Source organism: Bombus vosnesenskii, unplaced genomic scaffold (genome assembly GCF_011952255.1).
Source record: "Bombus vosnesenskii isolate JDL3184/JDL3185 unplaced genomic scaffold, Bvos_JDL3184-5_v1.1 scf7180000013314, whole genome shotgun sequence".
Classification (NCBI taxonomy): domain Eukaryota; kingdom Metazoa; phylum Arthropoda; class Insecta; order Hymenoptera; family Apidae; genus Bombus; species Bombus vosnesenskii.
The window spans coordinates 338,994-364,994 of NW_022882960.1; the positions used below are offsets into that span (position 1 = coordinate 338,994).

A 26,001-nucleotide genomic window follows, 5' to 3' on the forward strand; every position below is an offset into this window, starting at 1 on the left:
AACAATTACACGTAGGAAGTTTCAGGAGCGTGTTCCATACGGTTCTAATAATGGCCATTAAAGCGACGTATCGCGCGAACCTTCTCGCGGGGTAGGAGAGAATGGCAGAGGGTGGGCAATAATTGCGCGAGCAAGCCGCGAAATTAGATTACGCCGTGCCAGCAGGAAATCACGGCGCATTTAATGGCGGCGATGAAATAAAGAAAGCCACTCGCGGCAGGACCATTTTCATGCATTACGCTACGCTGGCTACGATGCATTATTATACATTATGACGCATTACGACGCGTTACGCCGCGGTTATGTCAACCAACTTCGCCGCAAGTCTTTCCATGAATTATGTATGCGAGAACTCTCTTTCTCTAACTCTCTCTTGGCGTGGCCCCGATCGAAAAAAAAAACTCCGACCAAACTAGAAAAAAGCATATCGTGGTATCATTTTATTTTAGAGCGTGGAAGATGATTACGGAAGTTTATTCGTAGTTTGGAAACGTTTGGATTGAAAGAAGAAAGTTCTTTTCTACTTGGTTGCAGCTCATTTAGATCGAGCATCTTTCCAGTTTTATGCGACTGTTCCACGTAATGGAGGTAGATCCACGACATCTTGCCACTGCATTCCCAGCAATTCCATTCGTACTGAAGATCTGTCAAGTCTGTTTATGCAAAGGCAAACTTCATTCTATGGGTCTACGTCGCAAACATCCATTATCGAGTCGAAGCTTGAATCACGCTATGCACTTAATCCCTGACAGAGAATCAGCCAGTGAAAAGTTAAACAAATGCATCTACGTCACACCTGAACGTACTGCACGTCACAAACAGCGACTATTGGAAAAAGAAGTTGGACTAGTAGACCTCGGCTATTTATAAAACAGCTCGTTTCAATGATCCATCAAACGCGGTAATGGAAATGGGAAATATGGTAATAGTAGAAGAAGTTTCCTGATGTTCGAATTCTGACAGTCTGATCTACCACGTAAAAAACGAATAACAATCTACATTTTGGCCAACAAGTTTAGTCGATTACGAGAAAAGTCACAGCTCGTGCGTTTACGATAAGTTCATTAAAAATTCTCATCTATAATAGTCAGCGTCGACTAAAACTAATATTGAAAATTTTCAAAGGAAATTCTATATGCACGTCGAAGAAGTTGAAATCCTATTACCCGTGCTAGCAAGAAGAGCTGGAGAGGACTCTGTTATCGGAACTGGTCGCACTTATCCGAACTGCCTGATCCTCCGATCTGTTCGGATAAACGAGGTTCCAATGTTCGAAGGTTCGTTCAGAAGCTAAAGGGCCGGAGGAAGAACGCAGGCTGGGACTTAGCCACGCGTGTATACAGGAAAAGGGGGACAAGATCGAGCATACGAGGTGCAGAAGAAGGGAAGTCGGTGGCTTCCCTCCGGAAACGACGTCTGAAGGCTAACGTTAGCTCCGCACAGTTTACGTGCCTAACCTGGAGGAAGTATCTCGAGCTGGGCTCACCGGTCGTTTTCAGTTCCACTTCTTCCCCCTTGCGGAATAGATCTCGGCGTCCTCCCTTCCTTTCCCTCGTCCTTGCTAGACCACTGCGAATCGTGTTATAGCGTCTGATGTTATTTACAAGCTCGGCCGACCGCGCCCCAACGCAATTAAACCGGCTATTCTTTCGTCTCGAAGAAATTACTCGCGCCGCTAACCTCGCCGTCGCACCGCCGCTAAATTGAACGACGTTCTGGATCAGAGATTCGCCGGTGATGCTTTTTTTCCAGATGCGGCTCTTTATGACCAGAACGAACGTGTCCCGACTCTTATTTGCTCGAAACGTTGCTGAAAATGCGGTGGAACAGCGGGAGACAAAGTCACGAGGCAACTCCTGCTGTTAGATTACCGGGTCTTCCAGTCGAGGTCGGAATTTTAATCTTTTTTTCGCTGCTTCAAGAGGAACAGGTGGAAGACAAAATTTAACGAAAGTACCCGACAACCGCGGTTAGGTCTTTGACACAGTTTATAGAGTCGATTCTCTTGGAACGATCCAAGTTAGCGGATGTTTATGTTTCTTTCGCGAGTTCGTTCTACACAGTTTAACGAACGTTAAATTCTTGAAGAAGAACGTTGAACGAATTCTGAGAGTTATTGATCTGCGTTAAGTTCAATGACAGAAAAGTGGTACAAATCGTGCCTTTAGACTAACAGATTATTATCGTTATTAATAATAATATTGAAACTCGTAATTCTGTTAGAATATCGGATGATAACACGTACGGGCTTCACAGCTGTGGCAGGTACAGCGACGATGATGACGCGTCGAAATTTCAGTAATGAGCTATCGTCAATTATGGATGTTACATTATTAGCTTGCTTTCGTAGTAAATGATACACGGGTCCCAGCAATTTCTATAACAATATAATCACGTAGACTCTTCACGGTTAAAAGTTTCAACGACGATCACGCGAGAGCCAAAAGACAATCGTTTCGGCCGCCGTAATTCGAATTTAGAGCTCCACACGCGTGCCCTCGTGTACACGTTTGTGGCTGCGAAATTTCCACTCCGTGAATCTCTGAACAGAAAGCGTTCGATTTGCCTGTCAAAAGCTACAGCGATCGCGGGAACTGCTGATAACGCGAAGAATCGAGTGGGCAGCGCGCTAATTACAGCCAATTAGCCGAGCCGATTCAGCGATGACGAAGAAGCGTGTTAGTCGAGTCGTGAACCATGCCGTTTTAAGGGACGATCCTTCAATTAATCATTAATTACCTAGACGGATAACTTTAACCAACGAACATGCCTCGTCGTTAATTGACATCGATAGCTCACGCGCGATTCTTCGAATGGCTGGATTTTTAGAACAAAGAGTATCGTGGAGACGAGGCGTGGGATGACTTCAAGGGAAAAGCATACGCGATCCACCATGGAACTTTAGTAAGTAATTACCATAATTTTGAGGATTAGTAGATTTTAACTTGGCAAAATTCAAATCTAGTTGACTCAAAGTTAAGATTCGTGCGGGCCAGTGCCTTACGAATTAACAACCGCGTCGAACACGAGAGAAATCGTCTCTGGAAACGGGCGTAGATATTGATGCCAGAGAGGATGGGAAGAGTAACGTGTTATACGGCGGACGGCACTGCAATTAATTAATAATTTAGAGGTAATTGCGACAATTGTCGGGCATTAATGGAAACGTAGGTAGGCGCGTCCCGCGAAGGTAATGTCGTCACGCGGTGTGGTCACCGTGTCACGTCACGGGACTCCGGCGCGGCGCGGCGTGGTCCGTCACGGTCCGCGGGAGGATCGTTATATTAATTTAGGGCTAGCGCTCATTAAAACTTAACGATAGCGCTCGTTATCCTCGCCCGATAACGACGCACGTACCGATTATTATTCAGCGATTATATCGTGCAGCGTTTTGTTTCGCCTTCGTTACCGTAGTCCAAAGCAGAGCAATTATTACGGGGCTCCGCTCTTTTCCCGGCCACGGTGTCGTCCCCTTTAATTCGCCTTCGTACTCTTGTCGAACCTCGTATCTACAGTTGCGTGTACCACATCCTAGTCCTTCAACAACGGTTGAGAACGGGAATATTAAACATACAGACTATATTCAGGGTAACTGTCTTATAACTCCGAAATCAATGATATTTTGTAGAACAAGGAGAACTTTCTCGCTTGTTTCGACGAAAGGATTCTGAAGTTTGCCATCAACATTCTGAAACACCTTGTACATGTCGTATAACGCCATGCGTTATTATTTGGAAGGAAGGCGAGAAACAATTCCAACAGCTAAACATTACCAACAAGGAAAGTGACGAATTCACACATTAGCTTTGGTCATCTCAATTTGAATAACGACAGAATCATCAGGCGCAACGATCCACGTGGGCTCGTTCGCCACATTTCTTTCTATACCACGGTTTGACGCAAAGGATAACGATAAGGAAGGATAACGAAAAATCTAGAACGACAATCAACGATTAGTCGTCAGACTGAACGAAACTAACGGGCGGCTCCATTATTCGAAAGTAGAGTGGAAGAAGAGGTGAAGAACTCTGGCGGAAAGTTCGCCAGGACTTTGCCAGAGAACGACTCGCTTCGGAGATTATCACGTCCTCTCTGAGCTGTTCCCTCGGTTCTCCATCGCCCTTGCTCTCCTTTAATCCCCGTCCCTTAGCGTGCAGCTCATCTTGCATTCTACGAGGATTAAGGCTGACGGCATTCCCGGGTTTAATAAGTGTCGCCCGAATGACGTGAATTAGTCCAATATGTCTGAAGCTGCTGGTAGCAACAATTCAGGCCTGCTGCATCGCGTAATTAAAATTACTCCGCGCGTCATACTTTACGTCAGGCCCGCGCTACCTGTCGCGAAGAGGCAAGGAGAGGGTGTCGCGTCGTCCCTGCAGTAATTGAAGGCCCACGAGAGGGTGGTGAGAACGTCTTACCGAGACTTCCTTGCGACGGAGGATGCACGCGCCAAAAATCGCCCCAGATACCAGACGTTTATGGTTCGTAACCCATTTCGATAAATGAGAAACCTACGTGATTCAGAAAATCCATAGCATTCGTTTATTATACTCTGACAATAGACAACTTGAGCTTGATCCATCGTATTTTCTTCTCACCGAACTTAAACAGCAAGCTTTAAATATTGTTCTGTAATCATTGTTTAATTGCAAATTCTAACATCGACGCAAAGTCCCTCTTATTCCAATTTTTATATCTATAAAGAAGAGAAAGAGAAATACACCAGTTATTATATCAATTCATTCGTCGTATCAAAAGGCATGGTTTAATCTGTTCTTCGTTGAAAAGTGCAACGCTATTCATCCCCTAGTTAGGTCCAACCGATTGGCAAGCCTGCACCCTCGCAGGGAGAATGGCACTCTTAGGGGCTGGCCTAGTTTCGGCATCGATGCGCTGGTAATTGCATTCGCCGCTCGGTGCCGAACGTGCGCGAGTCCTCGTCGAGATCGAGCACAGTCGGATATTTAATATAAATCGGGCGAACGGCGATATTGCGGAAGAGGAAAGGACGGGAGCAATGGCGTATTCCTGCGCTGCGGATGCAATCTCGACGCATCAACGGGCAAAAGTGGGTCGTCGTGGAAGATATTTTTATGCGGCCAATTTTTAACCACTTCTCGGAACTGAAACTGATAGCCGATCGATGGAAGTCGACTCTCCAGCCAACAAATCGATTACGATTGTTAACGATTATCATTTCAATTTAAAGGAAGTGATTTTTCTCTTTCAGCTGCCATAATAATCACTTCTCTCGAATATCAAGTGAATCGTTCGAGGCACAAACCATGGCTTGTTCATTTTTCATCTGTTAATATCGAATAATAATATAAATTGCATCTTTCTGATCTGATTCTTCTAAATACGAGAACGTTACTTTTCAAGTGAAAAACATATTCTGGAATGAAATTTCATCCACGATACCGTTAATACGATCCCCTTTACAAAACGACAGCTTTTTTAAATGTTAAGAATTCAGCACTTAAATGTTCGAATACCGAGACAATTAACAATACTCGATCATTGAACTTCAGATTGCACGATATAATAAACTGAGCATCATTCGTACCTGTGAACCCGAACGTCATAAAAAAAGAGATACTCGTAACGGAAGATTGTTCATTTTGTACTTACCTTGACCGGCGAATCGTCCGGCGTCTCGCATTCCTCCAACTGAAACGAAAAAAATGGAGAAAGACACGAGTTAATTGGTGTTGCTTAACGGTGGAGGGCGCGTTAAATTTAGCGGCACGCATCGCGTTCAGATCCGGTTACGAAAACTTTCCGACGCGTCCGCCCGGTTTTTTTCGTGGTCATCGTTTTTATTTTCAACCGTCGAGAAGGACGCTGCGTCAAACGTTGAACAGGCGATCGACCTTTTGGAAACGAGAGCGGCACGTTCTCGAGGAACGACTCGACGATCGCATGACGATCGATTGAATGTCGAAAACGGTCGAGCACATGCTTTACTACGCAGTATTCTGGCGAAACACGAAGTCGATATCGCGTATTCACGTTGTTGCTGATACACATCACCGAGAATCCTGTGATATACGCACATACAATGATAAAGAGAAAAAACATGATAACCGATAGTTCACCATCTCCAAGAATTTAATATAACAGAAATTTAATATCAAGGATATTATTAGTTGAGATTCTGATTATAATATCGCGTGACATTGAACAAAGGTTTGTCAGTTTTTCATTTGGACGTTGTTATCGCTCTATCGTCTTTTTTTACTAAGGAACATGTATACAGCAATTTCTCGTGATTCTCAATAAATTACCCGGCTAAGTATATCAGGCTACGACTCATCGAGTTGATTCATCGCACGAACGACTCTGAAAAGTAGAGAACTCCTACCTTGCTAAGATCTTTTTCCATAGGGAAAACAAAATCGACCGAAGTATCGATTCAACAACCGTCGCTCTGCTCGAGGTGGACGAAAAGCGAGAAAAGGATGGGGGGAAAAAAGAGATCGGAACACGACGTAATATTTGCCGGCGGTGAAAGAATTTGATGAGCATGAATTCTCCCGTCGCGGCGCAACAGTCACGTGCAAACGTCGGAAAGAATTCTTTCTTACACGTCCCTTGATCCCGCGTCTCTTTCATCGTTTACGACGCGGCGCGGCGTGACGCGCCAACTCGCGCCTTCGGCGCCAGCGTGCAACGGCCCTGGCCATTGGCGCGTGGCGGTGCTAATGAACTTCGAGCTCACGTTTTGCGCAAAACACGTGGCATCCTCACGATGCATCGGACACGCGCACACTGTTTTCGCCGTATCGCCAACTTCGCAATATTCGAAGAATTTCGAACGACTCCTAAGAAGAAACTCGCAGAATTTTGTCGACGCGATGACAAGAGAAACGAGATGTCTTGAACCGGAGCTTCATCTGTAAATCTAGTCGATTTCGATTTTGTTCGTGAAACGCTAACTGCGGTTGCGACGATTACTTCGATCTCAAAAACTATCATCAAAAGGAAACAACGTTGATACTATCACGGGTGAAATTTTACACTGATAAGGATAAGAGAATGAAGAAATTAAAGAACACGATAAGAGAACTATTTGCTCGAATAGTACTCGTGTGCTTGGAAGATGATCGACAGTGGCATTTAGGGAACGCGATTTTCGATTAAAAGGTTTCGTTGATTCATCGAATTTTTCGTGCTACGCAAAGGATTTGGAAACAAATCTCCACCTTTTTTGTATGTCCAGTCGTTGCTGGACAATTGTCAAATTAACATCGAATCGCATGATGTTGCATTTCTCCCCTTTCATGGGAGAAGTACGTAGTTAGGTACAAGCTCGCTCGTTCCTGACGGGATTGGATAAATCCTCCGAGAAAATTTCACGTTGAATAGCCTTGGAAGTCGACAGCTGAATATGGCGGTGACAAATGCCCACAAAGAGAACCTGTATACATTCTTCGCGTAATTTCCAGACTCTCTGGAAAAATGAACTCGATCTTTTTCATTCCAAGCATTCTCCCGTTCAGGTGACTTAAAGTTAGCCATTCGTAGGACCATAATCCAGCATGTATCACGCTTAATGCAGAAGATTTCTGAATATTATGCCGACCGAGCCGAACGTATTACTGTTACAGAAAGTTACAGATATTTATTAACACTTTAGGTCATTCCAAGATTACGGGAGGGTCATCGAAGTTGCGTCGCTGATGGTCAAGGTTGTTTGTTATTACCACAGTCGTGTTATTGATAATGATGAATCATAATAATTCGAATAAAATCTCATGTTTATCTCGCCCTGCCCCCAAAAATGGAACGATTTCGAATATCCACCCGAGTTTATAAAAAGCAAGTTATGAAAGACAGGAAGAAAAAACGAAAAAAAGGGGTTTCATTCGATGGATTTGCATATTCTGATGGTCAGATCGCAGACGATCTTGTTTAATTTTACACGAAGGAAGTTTAAAAGAGGGTAATCGAAATGGGTCGACGGATTTCCGCTTCCCTGCCATGTTCTCCTCCCTTTTTTTTTTTTTTTTTTTTTTTTAATTAGTGAAACCACTTTTTACGATTCAAACGATCGGCGGTCGAAACAGGAGCGTTTGCTTTAATTCTGATCGCTATCTTCGCGTAACATTTTTATTACAATTTAGACGCAGGTACTCGGGTGAAAAGGGCTTGATCGCATGCGAAATCTTTAATTTGGTCGTTGGTTCTGCGTTCATTTCGTTTCGTTGATCGTTCCAGTGGTTACTTTATTGACTCGGCGAAATCCAGCGTAGAAATTCGAAATTTTCGAGGTAAGGACAACCGTGACAAGACGATAATGCAAATTAAATTGACGCGAGTCCTTGACGAGAGCCAACCCGATGACGGCCTGGCTGTCGTTAAACAGTAAATTACCTGTAAACGCGTAATCGACATAGCGCGACGGGGGAACGTCACGGGACTCCCGTTGAACGTGAAATCGCTCCAAATTGTCGGGAAATCGAGGCAAAAGCAACTTTGTAACCTTTTTCCGTATTCTTCGTGATTATCCTCTGATCACCGGATGTGACCACGCCGGTGAAAAAGAAGCAAACGATGTAAAAAGCGTTCTGATGTATCTACGGTAGCTTGCTTTTGAAAAAAAAAGAACCGTCCCTTCGGCTACACGGTGCTACTTTCTGATTTAAAAACACAATTTGCGCGGTAAATACTTTTATAATAATAACGAGTTGAGCATAGCAATTCAATTCAGACCGCTCAAAAAATAATACGTCGTGCAATTTGAGCTATAAATCTTTAGCAAATGTGTTTATTGGTCTGTGTTTTGTGCTCGTTTCTGAAGAAAACAATCGGAGTAGCCAAAATGACGCATAGGCGAGCATCAACAAAATGCGGACATAACAACATCGAAATTATGTCGCATCATACGTTCTCCTGTCGGCGCTTTGAACAACGACGTAGTTTCTCCATGCGGCGCGTGGCGGGATGCTAATGAACCCGTCGTGAGTCACGTTCGAAAACACAAAAGAATGGATCCACACGAGTGTTGAATTCTGACTCGAAACAGCGATTTGCAAATTGTCGCGGCATTCGCTATGACTGTTCTTTCGAACGCGAGCACGTGCGCCGTTTTTCGCTTTTTCAGCCTCTCTCCACACGGTTCCACTTCTTCCGCGTCTGGTTTACTTGATATCGTCGTTGGCTGATACGTTCGCGTGGCTCATCGATCACCGCTCGATCGTTTCGCGATCTTGCGAAATCAGTTCATCGAATTGATGAAATAAACCGAACGCAAATTGTCGAATAGATGCAAGGGATATGTTACAGTTCGCATAATAATTTTCTCATGGTAATCGTGCATTTATCTATCGTTTTATTTAACGAAATTCTATAATCAAGTTGAAATCAAAGCTAAAAGGATACTTAGAGCGTAGCTTCAAATTTTTCCGCTACGTCCTTCTCAACTTGGTTTCTACCTTGTTTAAATTTTAAAACACGAAGTCGCAAGTATAAATATCACTCATTTACCATGCGGAAATTGCTACGTGAAGACACGACATAGCGAACTGTCTGGCAGCTGACTCTGTACTAACCGACTCATTCCCCTTATACAGCTATCGGACGACCACGTACACGGATATTCCTGGTTAATTTATCGAAACTTAGCCTTGCCGGGTTTCTTTTAATTTGAATTACAAACATTATGATTTCGATCTGGTTCTTGAATATCCAACCGCAAATTATCGTATTATCCCTTGGTTTTTTTCTTCCGCCATTAGCAGGAAGAGGGATGAAGAAACAAAAGGACAAGAACGTAGGATAGGAGGGGACACACGTGTGGCAGGTAGGTAAAATAATCACTCGATCGAGTCGAATTAAAGAGAATAGCTGGAGCGGGCATCGATCTCGGTTCGGTTAGCAGCCGTGGCCAGCCGGTGGTAATTAATCAGCGCGCGCGCGGTGCACGCCGGTAATTAGAGGTACCGATCGACGGGGCAATTAATACGCCTCTTAACCGCGATCGGCGATCGATCATCGAAATGTTATTCGCCGCCGCGTGCGCCGCAAGGGAAGAATGCCGCATACCGAACGTAACGGTATCGGATTAGTGCGAATTAAGCGGAACGACGCGTTGGTGTCTCTTTCTCGAAGAGGCCATCAGGTGGTTTTCTCGTTAGTGATTTATCGGTCGCGTACGCACCACCAGCAATAATTTCGCGGTAATATCACGGTGATCCATGGCCGGGACGTGAGCCTCGCGAGCATACTCCGATCGCCCGAGATTTCTCCTGCTCGTCTCTACTTGCCTTCGAACGTGTAAGAAGGAAATTGAATATCTAACCAACGAATGTGCCAAGTGTTTATGGCTGTTTGGATGGATGAATAATTTCCTGGTTGGAATTCGTTTTTTCGGATTAAAGGTAATAGTTTGACGATGGTAATTGGAAATTTATAGCTGCGTAAATTAAACGTTCGAACTTCTTCTCCCTACAAAAGGACATACTGCAGCAACTTTTACTTTATTGCCTGTGGTAGAGCGAAGATTACGAGTGTAAAAGGGTATAAGATAGTTTCCATACGAAAGGTTCAGTAGATTATAAATCTGCAGAGATATTCTCAGGACATATTGAGTTACTTCCACCTAAAATGACACTGCACTCTTCCTTCATCTCCTAATTTCGAACACTCGACCCTTTCACGCAACTCTAGTACTCGAAATTCAGTTACCCGCGATAATCAATCGTGCGAAATTCCAAATTCGAAAGTCCTGACAACGTGTTCGTATCGCCAAATATATCTGCCATTCAAACCGAAATCTCGGAATTATTTTGTACATTATGTACATAGGATTCATGTAAATTATGTACATAGGACTCATTCGACTTAGCACTATCTTTCTGGTTCTGATCTAGCATGGAGAGCTCTGAAATTAACCCAGAGCGTCTCCTGAAGCGACGGAACGGCCGATTAAACGATTTAAAATTCCATCGCGTTAATCGCCGTCGAAATACTAGCAGGTGGCCCGAAACGAGTCGAGGGAGCCGGAGAAACGGTGATTTGGTCGGAGGAGAAGGTTACATCTAGATGGCGTTAACGCGACAATTTTCGGGCAAAACGAGTAACACGATCGACGCGAAACTCCATGGACGGTGCGTCAAAAACGTCGGGTCGCTTTTGATAATCGCATTCACCGGAGACGAAATCGTCGTGTCATCGTGGCACCTGGCGTTTTCCAGGCATCTCCTCGTCACGTCGTTCCGCCACGTTCCACAGAAATAATTAATTTCAATCTTGGAATGCCTGGTCGGAACGGACAAAAGCTCTTAGCTTGTCGCGAACTTTAGTCGCAGCCACTTCCGACGAATGACCAGACCAGCCGTGAAAGAGAGAAGAAGAAACTCCTTGCATCGCCCAACGTCGTCTCTTCTTTTTTCTTCCATTCTTCGCTTCGTTTTGTTTTAATCTTTCTTATACTTTCTTTTGCCGTTGGTTGCATCCGGTGAAAATTCAACGGATACACCGTTTAACCAGTTTAGGATCGACGTTGCGTTGACGCAACATTTCATTTGCGATCTATTTTCGATCAATCTACGTTGTCGAATTGTGTTTTTTAACACCGCAGCTAAACGAATACTCGACGATTATTAATTCAGGCAAACTTATTCTTCGACTACCGAGACAAATTCCGAGGACAAGTTTACGAAGACCAACGAACTCCACTTCATCCTCTCACGATCCAGTTCTTCTTTTTCAATGACGTCATTGACAAGCCCACGCGATGTCAAGCCCAAGGCATAACGAACACGTTCATTCAGCAACAAAAGTCAGCCGTTTCTTTACGAACCACGAAGTAAAAAGTGCGCGGTATTCAAAGGTCAAAACATTCCACCGATTCTGAAAGCGATCGAACGATAAATTTCGCGAATCCTTCCACGTCAGCCACAAAAGGCTATTGTCCTGTGGCATTTATCCTTGGTTGGTGTATTCGCGACTGGAAAGCCGAGGGGATAGCGGGCCCCGGTTGTTTTCTAAAAAAATAACGGAAACTACCGGAGGAATGTGCGAAAGGAAACGCCGAAACGTCTTTATCGCGCCTTTCTCTTATTCCGTCTTATCTGTCTCTTTCCCTCCTTGTCCTCCCGATCTTCTTATTTCTCGTTCCTGCCACGTTCCTTCACCGGCTTCCTCTCCATCTTCCTCTCTTTCTCTCTCTCTCTCTCTCTCTCTCGACGCGTCTGGTTTGCTCGCGCATAACGCGCGCGCGAGATTCTTTTGGTCGCGAGTTCAAAAACCTCGGCGCGCGTGCGGCTTCCTCCGGAATGGCCGCGTGAACCACCAATTACCAGCAACAGAGAGAGAAGGGACGTGGATGACGCGTTGCAGCTGCACCACCGTGGTTCTCGTTACGGCAATTTCGCGCGATAAGTTCACGGCAACGAGAACGCACGAAAACGCACGAAAATACTCGTGACTCGCGATTTACCGTACATCGGTTGCCCGGCCGCCAGGAATTCGAACGGCACGCGGTCATTTAATAGCCTCGATTCACTGGCTTCCTGCTATTTCCTGTCGGTGCCAATTGTAACTTTGCTCTTTGTTTTGAATTAATATAATAGCTACGCGCCGCAACGCTTTGCCGATCCGGTCGTATAATAGTTTTGAAAGCTACACCTCAATTATCCTTCCACCACTTTCTTCTTTTATAACCTAAACATTCTCCAAACTGCACAGAATTCAGTACTTTCTGCACTTTCATTTGGAAGTCATCGTGATCGCCCGATCAAGCCTTAATAATCGACAGTGATTTACAAAATCGTATCGTACGAACGATCTCTAATTGGAGATTGAGAAATAAAAGTAGATGCACTATAGCGTAGTTTTCAATTGTAAGTGAGAAAAACGAATCAGGGGCATCGGAGTTTTAAATTAATTCATCTCGAAATTGCAGGAAATCAGCGTGGAATAAATGGCGAGAAGCGCTAGCTGACACTGATTCCGCGTAACACGATTCTCTAATTTACTCACTAGAGAAAAGAGAGAGAAAAGAGAGAGGGGGAGAGAGCGGTTCTCGCAGGGACCGATGAGAAATTACGCCGCCATTCGGTGAACTCTCTCGATTCGAGCGAGATATTAAAGGAAATTCGTTTGTAGCCAGGCGGGTCTGTTCATCCGGATTTATCAATCACGTCTAAATCCGCAGTAAGATATTCCAGGGCTCGGAATATAAAACGAACCACCTGATTTCACGGCGATCCGTTATCTCGGTGTTATTCGCGCACCACGACGTCACGTGCGCCCGCGCGATATTTCTATCCGACCTAAATGTCAATCGGTATATTTCGTTGAAAAGGACGCGAGATCGAGCGCGTCGCAGCTACGTATGTCAATCAATGGCACCGAAATAAAACCGTAACACGTACCACCGGCCACTCTCTGACGTTGAAGAGCCGATTGATAGATACGCTGAATTATTTATCGGCGCGGAGTTATCGCTACTCTGACTCGTTGAATTATGAAGCCGCTCGGACGTGTGTTGTAAAGGATCGGCACAGAGTAAATTTCTAATTTGATCCATTTGCGATACCGTCAGGATCGTCGTGGTTATTCTTAAAGAGATCATACGCAGAGAGAAGCATCATCGATCGTCCGATTGACAAAGCTAAATGGATACGAAGTCGAAAAATATTTGATTCGCGATAGCGATTCATTGTACGTACGTAAATATATACGATGCCTACGCGTTAGAAACTCGAATCGACGATAGAAATTGAAATCGAAGTAAAACGTTCGACTACAAGTTCCATCGAGACTGCTAGATCGTCTGACAATGGCAGTCATAATTTACCGTGCTACGAGTCGCGCAGCACCGACGTTTGACGTCTGTAGAAAGATCACGATTTATCAACGTCGATGCGTACCGATTCGTAAAACTTCCAAGTAATTTCCATTGTCACTACACAATACTACGGCCAGTTAACAAGGGAAATAGAAACGACACAAACGCGTTGAACTCGTGTAACCGAGTATACAGGACGAACTGAAGTTGTGGAATACAGGAAACGCGTCGATCTCGGTATAAATAAAATAAATACTGGAAACAACAGAAGCAAGCGAATTCATAGCTTGGTGTGTGGGAAAGAGCGATGTTTGACGGAGCGACAGGAAGATTTATTAGATCATTACGACGGCGCTAGGTGTTAAGCGTGTGGCCGCGTCAGTGGAGTTTCGCGATTCTCGTAGAAACGTACAATTAGCGCAAGATTGCTAGCCGTTTTGTCAGAGATTTATGAATCACTACCGATCGGTTCTCGCGACTCGTGCCACGAGGTAACGATCCCTATACCATCACGCGGCTCGTAAATAATTGTTTCTCGAACGCCACCGTATGCATTTTAACGCGGTAATTAACTGGAAAGAGTTAATTGGTCAGGCCTGTAGTTTATCGTCGCGTTTCTCCTCGCCAATGAAACATCGACGAATTCTTAGACGACCGAGGGGAGATTGGACGGAGGGAAAAAAGAAGAGGAAAAGCGGAAAAATAGAGGGGAACGTTGTTGAAAGCGCGTGTACGTATCGCGAGGGAAACGTCGTTCTATTGGAAACATGTCTCCAGACGTCGTGAGCGTATCTCAAGACGCGCCGATAAGAAACCGACTGCCGAGAGGAGAAAATAGGTGTATTTAATTGGAAACTGAGGGACGAGAAACGGGGACGATGATCCACGGTCGGGAGATCGTGAAAGGGAGGGTATTTATCGAGGTTCTGCAACCGACTTGTTTTAAAAAGACGTTTGCTGATCTTCGACGATATTTTTTGTTAATAATATTATACAAGCAATGAAACTATGAAACTTACAAAAAAAAAAAAAAGAAAAAAGAGGAGGTAGTTGATCGCCTCTCGACTTTTGAAAGGCTCATATATCAGAACCTTTTCGCAGTTCTTTGAAACGTTTCAACGAACAATGCGAACAAAGTAGACGAGCCTAATGCCTGGTATCTCAAGGAAATCCGTGGAAAAGGATCAGAAAGCTCGCAGATCCCAGCAAGGAGCATAAAACCCTCCTCGACTGTAAGATTCAGAATCGGGAGAAAAAAATGCGAAGCAGGAAGGTAGGGTATTTTAAATGGGGAGGCAAAACGCGTAAGACGATAAGCGACGTTTAAAAGTCGAGGACGGAGATTTATTCGCGGCATCGACGTCGGGAACGCGGAAAAGAAAATCCACTTTTGCCGGTGCACGCGAAATCCCCCGTATCGTAGGGAATCAGCCCGACGAATATCGCTGAAGTCCATGTACGGACGCCGGCGGAAACAAGGATCAGACATACGAAGGAAATAAAGGGAAAAATGCAGGGGAAGGGTGAAGAAGAAGAAGAAGAAGAGGGCCGATGAATACACGTATCCTTCGAGCGTGGATACGTGTTTGATAGCAATCCCCGAACGTTCCTCCATAGACGTCTCAAGAGCTCGACAAAGGAATAAGCTGCTCGTCGAAGGAACGGACTCGCGATTAATAACGGACAAATAAAAAGGAATAGAAGTATCCTCGTAGCTCCAAGCTACATGCTGACGTATTGGATCAGTCTGGTCGATCTTAATATTTTAGTATGGTCTTCTCCTTATCCGTTTTCGATATTATTAGAGAAAAGTATGTTCCGTCGTCGAAGAACGTAGATGAATACACTAACACTGCGCCGATACTCTTATCGGCTATAAGTGATAAATATAAAATTAGTCGGTTAACGTTAAATTAATTTAACCATCTGCCCTAATCCAAAATTTGTATCTCTATGCAAGTTGATACATTCAGTGTTACGCTGTCATTTCCTCCAGTTTTTTATTCGATGAATCTCAGAGTCCAGCTTGCAAACACACGGATACCGACGTAGACACGAATTAGACGCGAGCTGGGAACGAAGGAAATAAAAGAAAAGGGTAGACGGGGGTGAGAAAGAAAAGGCTGCGGTGAGGAGAAGCAGAAGGAAAGCAGGAAACGTGCAGCCACACGGTAAGGTCGATCTATTCGAAAGGCAGTCCGCGAATGTGTTTCCAAGCTTGGTGGACGTATCTCGAGGAGTTGGCTGAGAGGGTGGCCACGACAGCAGAGAAGAAGTAGAAGAAGAGAAAGACGAGGAGGAAGAGGTGAAGGAGAAAGAAGTAGAAGAAAGGGGTGGTCGTCGAGATGAGGGTCGAGGAGGGGATGATAGACTCGGTTCTCGAAGCAGTTACCGATACGATGGTCGATGCGGCAGGAAGGGGGACAGTTTTTTTCATTTTTATCGGAAGAAAAGAGTGGTTCTAGGCTGTAATGGAGTCCAGGCACGTATTCGTCGCGCACACGCCAGCAGAGCCCGCGGCATTTCCAGCCAACCACCACCGCCACCCTCTAACCTCGACCCACCCCTTCTCTTTCCTTGGTCTTTCCAACTCTTCGCCGCGTTGCAGCTTGACAGACCGACGTTAGATCCCCTTAGCTTCGAACACAGGCGATGCCAACGCTCGTCCGTGTTACTCGATTTGCCTATCTGGGTATGCCAGGAAAAAACATTTGTCCCTCGATTTGACGTTTGTGTTTTTAAATTTGACGTTCATCGAGGTACAATATTTAAATGTTGATTGTTGAAGAGAAATATGACGATTTAGTTAGGAAGATCGAATTTTGACAATAGTTTGGAGATTAATAAGAAGGAAAATAGAAGAAGCTAATTCTTGTTGATGAAATTGTTCTTCAGCACAGTTGACAAGGAGCGTTTAATTTGTTTAATTCGGTCGCGAGACCGGCGAAGATTTTGCCTAGCGCAAGAATCGTACAACAGTTGGCCGCTAATTAATGCGTTCTGATTACTTTTGTTCTGATGAATTATGTACTTAATGCCGCGCCGAAAACTTTGGATTATTACCCAGACGCGAACTTCGTTTTAGAGAGCGCGGTAGGTATACGCTTCTGTTGGTTAACTACTTAAAATTTCGTTTACACCGGGCAAATTATAATGTAACAACGTCACTGCTTGGAGAGTCGATGCGATTACGCAAAGCTGTTGCAACTCGACGAGGAGAAGTCTTGTAATATTTAAACAAAATTACAGTAGCTTTCAATCCTCCGAACAATTGCATTTTCTTTTTCGTCAGTTAGAAAAAATTTATTTTTGGAAAAGCGTGGAATTTCGTAAAACATTGCCAAGAAAAAGTCATGAAACGCATGAAAATGTCAAGAGTTATTGTGAAGGAAAGCGTGAACGAAAAATTCATTGATCAGTCGATAAATCGTAGAAAAGGACGAGACAAAAGAGTGGAGACAAAATAGGAACCGAAACAGTGGAAGATAGAAAAAGGAAAAAGCGGAGTCGAGAGGTTATCGTGCACCGGGTCATGTTTGAAAACATGAATGGAAATGCATGAGAGATTTACAGAGGCATCTACCAGCTTGAATAGCAGAAGAAAGCGCCACTATCTCCGTACTGGCCTCTGTATCGCGTGACAAAAATATTCGTGTTTCACGAGGACCGTACTTTTTTAATTAAGCTCTCTTTGAATTGGATGTTTTCCCGGACTTTCACGGCCTCGTGGTCGTGACACATTGTGACTGATATGTTAATCACGCATCCATCGTAGAATATCCAGATTAAAAGCTTTTCATTTAAACGAGTATGTATATATAAGTAAACCAAAGAAGAATAACAAAGGATAACATCGGTTTCATCGCACAAGTACATGATTAGTGTTCAATCTTCAAAAACAAAAAAAGAGAAAACTGATTTTTTCTATAAGTGAATGAGTTAATAACAGCTAAAACGCTATGTTCCATTCGTGAAATTATAAAGAAGGAGTGGAAGAACGCGAATAAAAGCGACGAGTGGAAAGGTGAATGGTGGCGCAAAGGTGAATAAAGCGAGAAAAATAGCGTGTTACGGATGAATATTAAGCGCATACTGGCGAACGTACGTCCGACGAGGCTTATCCGTGGACTGTATCGTGGCTACACTCGCCATAATAAGTGTCAAACGCACAGTGATTACGTGATGTACGACCGGCAGCCAGGTTATCGTTGCACTGCTGCTCACCGTCTAATTACCGGATCGGTAGCTCGAAGAAACAATGCGAAGGAATTTAATCTTGCACCGATTAATTGCCGGCGATACGGGAAAAGTGACACGGCTACGGTTACATGGCTAGGATGGAATCGAAATCGCGGTATAGTAGATCTGGTTGTTTAAAATTTGCTATTGTTTCAACAACTTTAACGCTTAATAATTAAAGTAACTAAAGCTTAAACCAAATAGCGAATTAATCATATATATTTTTCTCGTTCGATTTTAACGATGGCAAATGTTTCAATAAAGGCGTTTAATCTCTACAAAATACGATATTGGCACGTACATTGTTACTATTATGTTAGATACTCTGTATAAAAAAATGTTTTCGCGCAAATTGTAGCTACAAATTTACCGTACACGGCACATGCCTCGCGGTGAAACGGTGAAAGGGTTAAATCTGCGCGGTTTACGAGCTCGTCGTTCATAAGAAACACACGGGATCTTCGTGTACGGTGTACGAGGAACGTGACCCGTTAGATGGCTCCCTACTAATCTCAACCGAACAACGCAGATCCTTTAGATTCTAAGTAATGCGCATATTAAAAGATACGATAGGGTATATAGCGAGATACGATCAGTCGGTACAACTGGAGCGCGAGGGGCACAGCAAGGGGAAACGGATCGTGCATTGTCAGACGTAGTTTGCAAGCAATGGGAACCGCTTCTTTGTGACTTTTCGTGCGTGTACCGCTTCGATAACTGTTTCAAGTAAAAGTTGTATAAATTGATGGGAACTTTTCTTGGATCTTAAAGCGTAGCACCGTTCACGATGACTAAAGCGTTCTTTTCTACACTAAATACAATACTATAGATTACATTTTGATCGATATCAACGTTTAGTGACTTTAGGATATCTGATATTTCTAAACGTGTAATGTAATATTGGAAGTTTCGACGTGGACAGGATATTTTTCAAATACTTCGATGACAGTACTCTTGTTTTATTGGACCATACATTCGTTGAAGTCAATTTTCAAGAGGAACGTCGATTCAATCGCATAATCTGTCCATTAATTGTCGATGATTTTCAAAGATCATACTCGATGTGAATAATGGCGAAAACTCATCCGTGTCAAGCTGAATTATTTATCTTTTACTTCTTTATCTTTTATCTGTACACCATAAAATAATCGTGCGATATTAAAGACAAAATCGGAGAATATCGAACGAAGAACCGGCCTGAATCGCTTTTAAATATTCAAAATACTCCCGTCAATCTTTTACATTTTTTTCGTAAGACGATTCAGCAAAGTGAAACGTTTAAATATTTACTTCGTAATTTATTTCTAGCTTTCCACGCATAGAACGTAGAAGAACACGCAGTAATATCGTGGATAGCAAACAATTTGCTGCTTTAATCGTTATTGCCCGCACGCCCGATGTGTACGCGTTAGAAGCGTAGAAATCAGTAGGTCGTTGATCCAACTAAGAAAACGTGTCAATGAACGTTGAGTGAATTACAAGATGCGAGAGCGCACAGATCGCAAAGTTCATTCTACCGAACATTTATTCTCGACACTGTTGCAACATTTCCAACGATAGAAATACTCTTCTTGCTTCTTTTTAAATTACAGCAAGAATAAAATTGACCAGCTTGTATCTTGAAACTTAAAAGTTCTTACTGTATCTCCTTAAGAATGTTAAAATAAAACGCTTAAAGTAAAATCTCATTCCGATGTAGAACGTGAATCTGTAGGGCCATTATCGATAATATTAACTTTACAAATTGGTCACCGCAAGCCATAAAGTATCATTTACATCGATCACTTTTGCGGCTGTAGATGAACGAAACCCCCAAGATGAATACTAACAGAGGAACTACGACCAATTAATTCATTCTTCCTACCATAATCCTTGTGGCTATCCGAGGCCATTATCAACATTACTCTTGTACCAATCATTTTCCTTTCAAACGCACGATCGTACAACTGGAATCAGCGTATAGCCCAGCAGTAGGTCGATTTTATTCAGCCGCGAGGGCGGTTCGTAGATCGTTAAAAAGGCAATCCCGGCGTTCTGGCGCGGCACGTTGCGCCGACATTAAGTTCGAGGAGCTGTAAGGAGTACATAATGTTGCGTTAACTCAACACCAAGGGGAGATGGATGGTCGGTACGCGTTGCATCTTTAATTTTTTCCTCGTCGACAGCCCTCTTGTCCTTCTGCTCACCTGCATGCCTCTTCCTTTCTCCTTTTTCTTTGGTGCCTCGTCCTCGTTCGTTCGTACAAGGGTAGTAGTCGTGGACGGTTCGCGAGAAGAGGAAAAAACGGGGAAAAAAGACGAGTAACCTGTAAGTTTTTAAAACGCACGGTCGAAGGTGGTGTCAAAGAGCGAGAGGAGACGAGCCCGAGATAAACGGTCGAGAAGGAAAGAAGGAAGACGGTACGTCGACGAAGAAGGGTGGGACGATACGTGCGCGACATCGTGAAGCTCGTTATAATGCTCTTCGAGACTCGCTTCATTTCTTATTGCCGGGAACGGCGCGGGACTGCGGATTTTGACGAACAAGGTTGCAGAGCAAGCAGCGGTACCTAATGGTCGTCCGTGAAAATTGGACGACAATGGCTGTTCTTGGTCAGGATACTCGTCGGCTGAGAGGAGAAAACGGACGAGGGCCGTGCCTCCAAGACGATTCGGTGATTAAAGTAACGAAGAAGCGATAGCCTGACCCTCGATCACGATGCCGGCCGCGTCGCGACATCGGTCAACGAAAATAACAATGTTCTACGGTGCTACCGTTTCCATGTGATTCCAAATCGTTCAGTTATCTCGAACGAATGTAATTTGACAGCTTCGAGAGGGTGAATTTTCGAAGAAGATAGATCAAATTGGATTTTGCTTTATTGGAATTCGAGAGACGATCGCTTTTTACGCGTTGAAGTTTCAAATTCTCGGAAAAGTTAGAATCGACCGAAGTGTCTTTGGTGGCAGTTTCACGTGAAAAGAGACGAGCCGAAAAAGAAGCGGGATAATTCCGGAGCGCAGCTGAAAGCCTTATGCCGCGCCTAATTAAAATTCTTCGACGGACCAAATGATTTGGCATAACGCAATGCGTGGAAAGGAGACGAAGAAGGAACGAAACAAGGGTCGAAGGATAAAAAGAGAGGAAAAAGGTAGAGCTTAAAAAGAGGAGCACGCGAGGCCGTTAGTCGGAGCATTCCGCAGATTTATAGGTAAAGGGGCACGCTCGCGGTTGGCCTTGAAACGAAAGGGAACGCGGTAGATCTTCTCGTTTAGCTGGTGAATGAAACGACCCTTTGACTAAACACCGCCATCGATATTAGGGATCTTCCGTCTGTAACCTCTCCTGTTAACCCTTTGTGTCCTTCTTCTGTTTCGTGTCCGCTCTGCTCGCTCGCTTCAAGACCGGGTTTTGTTCCCGCCACACCGCGTCGTTCGCACGCACACGATCCTCCTTTTTTAGCGTTCATTCGTTCGTTTGTTCGACCGACCGACAACGAGGGTTTCTCACAGGTCGTGCATGCGTACTCGAAATACGAGCCAGGCTCATTCAAAAAGAAGCAGCGTACGCGCGCGCACGGGCGCCGCAGATGTGTTCCTCATCAACGCGGTGTTCCTCATCGACGTACAGACATAGACGTCGGGGTCGTCGTACTTGATGAATCACACAGTCGATCGCTTTAATTACTTCGATATTAAATTACGTAGCCGCCACACTTGACAGTAGAATGGAAATTTTTAATTTACCGGCTCGGCACGCCACGATCGCTTGTTTACATGATAACAAGCGTCGTTAATTAAAGCATAGCTTAATGAAGATCTTACGATTCCAGACGACGTCTCGACACGTCGTCGATTGTTTTCATTCAGAACGTAAAGCAGTGCGTGCTGATCATTGCTATGCGATGAAATTTCGCGCGCGCGCACGCGCTCCGATCGGACAACTTGTCGGGATACAATTCCTAAGTAAGTAGCAATATTCTTGGAATATTTGCAAGCAGATAATTACGACAATTTCTTAAGCGTTAAATGACAAAAGTGGATACACAGTGATTCACAAAAAGCGCGCGGTAGAAGCACCGACATTTCACTAAGAATCGATCGAACTAACAACACGCTAATTTCATCTATCCGTCATCCTCGATTTTCGTCCCTTCGAGCCAAAAAATCTACATTCACCAACCTTGTCCCCCATGTCGATTAATCATTGTCAATCGGTTGATCTCATCGCCGAAAATCTTCCATGGTTCCCCGAAAGTCTTTGTAAACACCACAATTGGATAGTTTGTTCTGTCCTGAATCATATTTACGCACTTAAGTGGTACAAAAGTCGTTTCTCGACAAAGTAAATTACCTAATTAAAATGTCAATCAAACTGCTGATGCGTATGAAACAGGATAAAAAAGAGGAAAGAAAAAGAAAATGAATTAAGAAGGGAATGATCAAAGTTATCGAAGAAGCCGCTGTAAACAGACGAGACGCAGAATCCCCCGGATTCTCGCGTTGATCCACGCCTACGTCCAGCGAACTCCACCTGCGGCTGTCTGCGTGCGGCCAAGGGATACGCACACGCGATCGGGTCCAAGGTCCCCGAAGAAATCCCTACGCGCAGTCGGAAGTTTGTTGCCCCATTTGCCAGTGGTGGGGAAGGCCCATGAGGGGAGGTAGCGTGCCTGTGACGAGAGAGATGGCCAAATGGAGGGGTGATGGCAGTTTAAACCATGGTGGGGAATATTCTGCGCGCGCATTGTGGCGGGAAACAATGAGGGCCAACAACCGACGAGAAGAATTCGCTTGGCGGGAACCTGGAAGGTGATGGTACTCAACCTCCCTGCGTTTCACAGGCAACAGCCTGAATATATTAAAGCGAAGCCCGGCCATCGATTACCATCGATAAAAAATTAAACGTAAATATCGGAGCTTGATGGAATTTCCGGAGGAGTAGCAGGCGGAGATAAGGCAATCACCTTTTGAAGTGATCGAGGTTCAGGTGCATCGATTAGATTGCTAGGAAAATTAACGCTTGGACGGATTTTCTTTCTTCTTTTTTCTTTTCTTTTCCTGCATGTTTAAGTCGTTTCTCAGGACTAAGGCTGTAGCTACGGTAAATGGATATATGGTTAGAGCAGACGCGTATGAAATATATTAACGTATAGATTCTTCTGAGTGCATGTATTTCGGTCTTCAAACGTTCGTACGTGAACAACGGCATCCAATGTATACCACATAACCTAAGTTGTCTCGTCAACGACCACGAAAGTTAGGGAAAGAAAATGGAATAGAAGCACGTGAAACGATACCGATCAACAAAACGACGGTTTCGTAATAATTCGATATTCGTCGCGTGAGAACTTGGTTCTTTGTCTTGGAAGCAATTAACGAGCGTGGGCGAAATTTCAGGTAAAAATATTCATTCAGGGAAAAAAATTTGGGGGTGGTATCGCGTATTCGACGGCACGACAAAAAACGGCATTCCGTGGGGAGCGATAAAACGGCGGGCAGCAGGCCGGGAGCGTTGGTAAACCAGCAAGAATGTAGTTGCCATTCACTGACGTTCTGTAGTTGGCACGGAACAGAGCAAACGGTCCCGGCAGTTCGACGGATCAGGATAAACCCCCGAACGGTTGTGCACACCGCGAACTTCGCGTCTAGACGCGTTTTTTTGCCAGCCGGTTCTGGGGTCGAGAGCAAACAAAGACTTGGAACCGTTCGATCGTTCCACTTCACTTTCGAGCTAATCCGACGCAACGTTCTTTAGAAACTCGCGTAGCGATTTCGTCAAATCCTCTTCTTTCTTTCCTTCTGTCGAACGATCACAATCGAAGATGGTTTCTTATCTCAAATTCATTTTTTAAAGGAAATACGGAAATTGTCATTAACACTGTTAAAATGATTTGGAATACAGGTTGAGGCTCATATGAAAGCGTTATCAAATCACACAAAATTTAATGTATTATGTACTTCGATCTAATTAATCAGCATATAAATGATACAATATGTACAATGTACAAATATTTCGTGCAACCATTGTACATACCAAACAGCTTTGTAGATAGTAGAGTATGGTAGAATTGAATGAATATCGCGAATAGTAAATTAATTTAATTAAATTTTTTTTAATTAAATTAATTAAAACCTAAAAACTGGTATGAAAACGCACAACAAACAGCAACCACCAAGCTAAAAGATTCAGATCTCTGACGTTGAACCTGCGTCATCGACACACGTGAATTATCGGCGAAAAAATCGGTAGAGAAGAAGAAACAAAAAAGGAACGTAGGGGCCGGGTACGCGAAATTATGAATCGCGGGTACAACGGGCAAACGAAAACGACCTTTGGCATCGGTCGTGGCGTTGGCACGAGGTCATCCGGGCCGGTAGTTTTCCAGGTTAGCCCATAGGAATCCAGGAGCGGCGCGGCCCCTCGGAGGTATTTGAACCCGGCGAGCGTCGTCCCTCCGTCCGCCGTCTGTAGTGGCTCCCCTGCCTCCCCTGTTCCCCTTCCTCGACCCTACACGCAGACAGAAACCGCTCGGAAGGGGCGGCCGGTGGGGAACCGAGGGCTCCGATGTGTATCGCGAACTTCGTCCCCACCGGTGGACTTTCGACGTAGATGAAGTTCGTTCAGATACAAAACCCGCAGACCCGTCCATGCTTCTTTCCCTCTCTCCTGGTTTTCAATATGCCTGTGAAAAATGGACAACGATATTTCCCTAGCCTATTGGCTCTTGAGATTGTCGCAGTACAGCAGAATAGCGTCGATGCCGTGATCGAACGACTATTTAATAATTCGAAGATAGAACGCGAAATGGCGTTACTAGAGGTTAGTTACTTAGGTTGTTTGTTTGTTTATAGGAGTAGCCTGAATTGAAGAGGTATGCAACGAGAATTTGCTAGGAACGATTCGAAAGAGGGAACGTATATTTTCGCGGTAGGAGAGTCCCGATCCGTGTGTCCTCCGGAAGGTGGGGCAACGTCGACGGAATTTTTAGCACGGAACGAAGCTCTCCCCACATTCTTGGTTCCTCGGAAAGAAAAAAGCAAAAAAAAAAAAAAAAAAGAAGGAAAGGGAAAGAGGGAAAGGGAAAAGCGATCCTAAAAACTCTTTGAAGCGTAAGCTTCGCAGACATTCGCGAACCCATGAAAAAAGCTACGGGAGTAATTTTCCCCGGTTGTGATTTTGAAGAATCAGCCAACTATACGATATACTCACTACAGAAGCGTCCTATTATGGATAAGAGGGAGCGAGCGAGCCCGGAGAGGCAACGTTCGTTCATTGCAGACGGAGAAAGAAACAGCAGTCAGTCTCTCTCTCTCTCTCTTTCTCTCTCTCTCTCTCTCTCTCTCTCGATAGACGGCGAACTCGTTTTGAATCCGACGGCACACGGCACACGGGCATCTCTGTCCCTTCTGCCCGGTCGTTCCTCGGCGACGCGGCAGACAAGGAGACTCGAGTACGTTGTACCAGGTCGGAGGGAACGGAAGAAGGGAACTAAGGGAAGTCACGCGGTCAGGCACGCCGGTTAGATGCTCACCTCTCTCCTCTTCACCCTATCCATTTAGTACTCTCATTCCCTCTCCGATCTGCTCCTTCTCCATCGCTCCCTTATGTCTCATTCTTCCTCTTCCACCTATTCCCCGTTTCTCTTCCCCTCTCGTGCCTTTGACCCTCGTTCCCTCGTTCCTCGATCCTCTTCCTGCCTGTCATCCATCTTTATCTTTTCCACGTCGCGACTCTACCCTCTTCTACCCTCTTTCAACCTCGTTCTTTCTCTACCCTCCTCCACAGCCCGTTCACCCTTTTCCTCGATCATCCTCCTTCGTTTCTCCATGAAGGTGTACTCTTTCCAGCCAGTACCGCGTCTCACGTTTCCCTGCCCCGCCGTGGGCGGCCGTACTCGCCCGCCGACTTGGCGGGAAATCAGACACGTGGTTCTCATGGCGTCCATTCTCGAACAAAGAACTCTCTGAGTTCCTGAACCACCG

At 44.6% G+C, this 26,001-nt stretch overlaps 1 protein-coding gene across 4 annotated transcripts in view; it reads right to left on the reverse strand.

The window, feature by feature from the left end:
- Positions 1-26,001, reverse strand: part of LOC117235193 (3-phosphoinositide-dependent protein kinase 1) — a 407,170-nt gene that overhangs the window by 253,641 nt on the left and 127,528 nt on the right. For all 4 annotated transcript variants that reach the window (XM_033496999.1, XM_033497000.1, XM_033497005.1 and 1 more), the window contains one exon: positions 5,632-5,670. In XM_033496999.1, the coding sequence (XP_033352890.1) occupies positions 5,632-5,670 (39 nt within the window). The remainder of the gene's footprint in view (positions 1-5,631; positions 5,671-26,001) is intronic.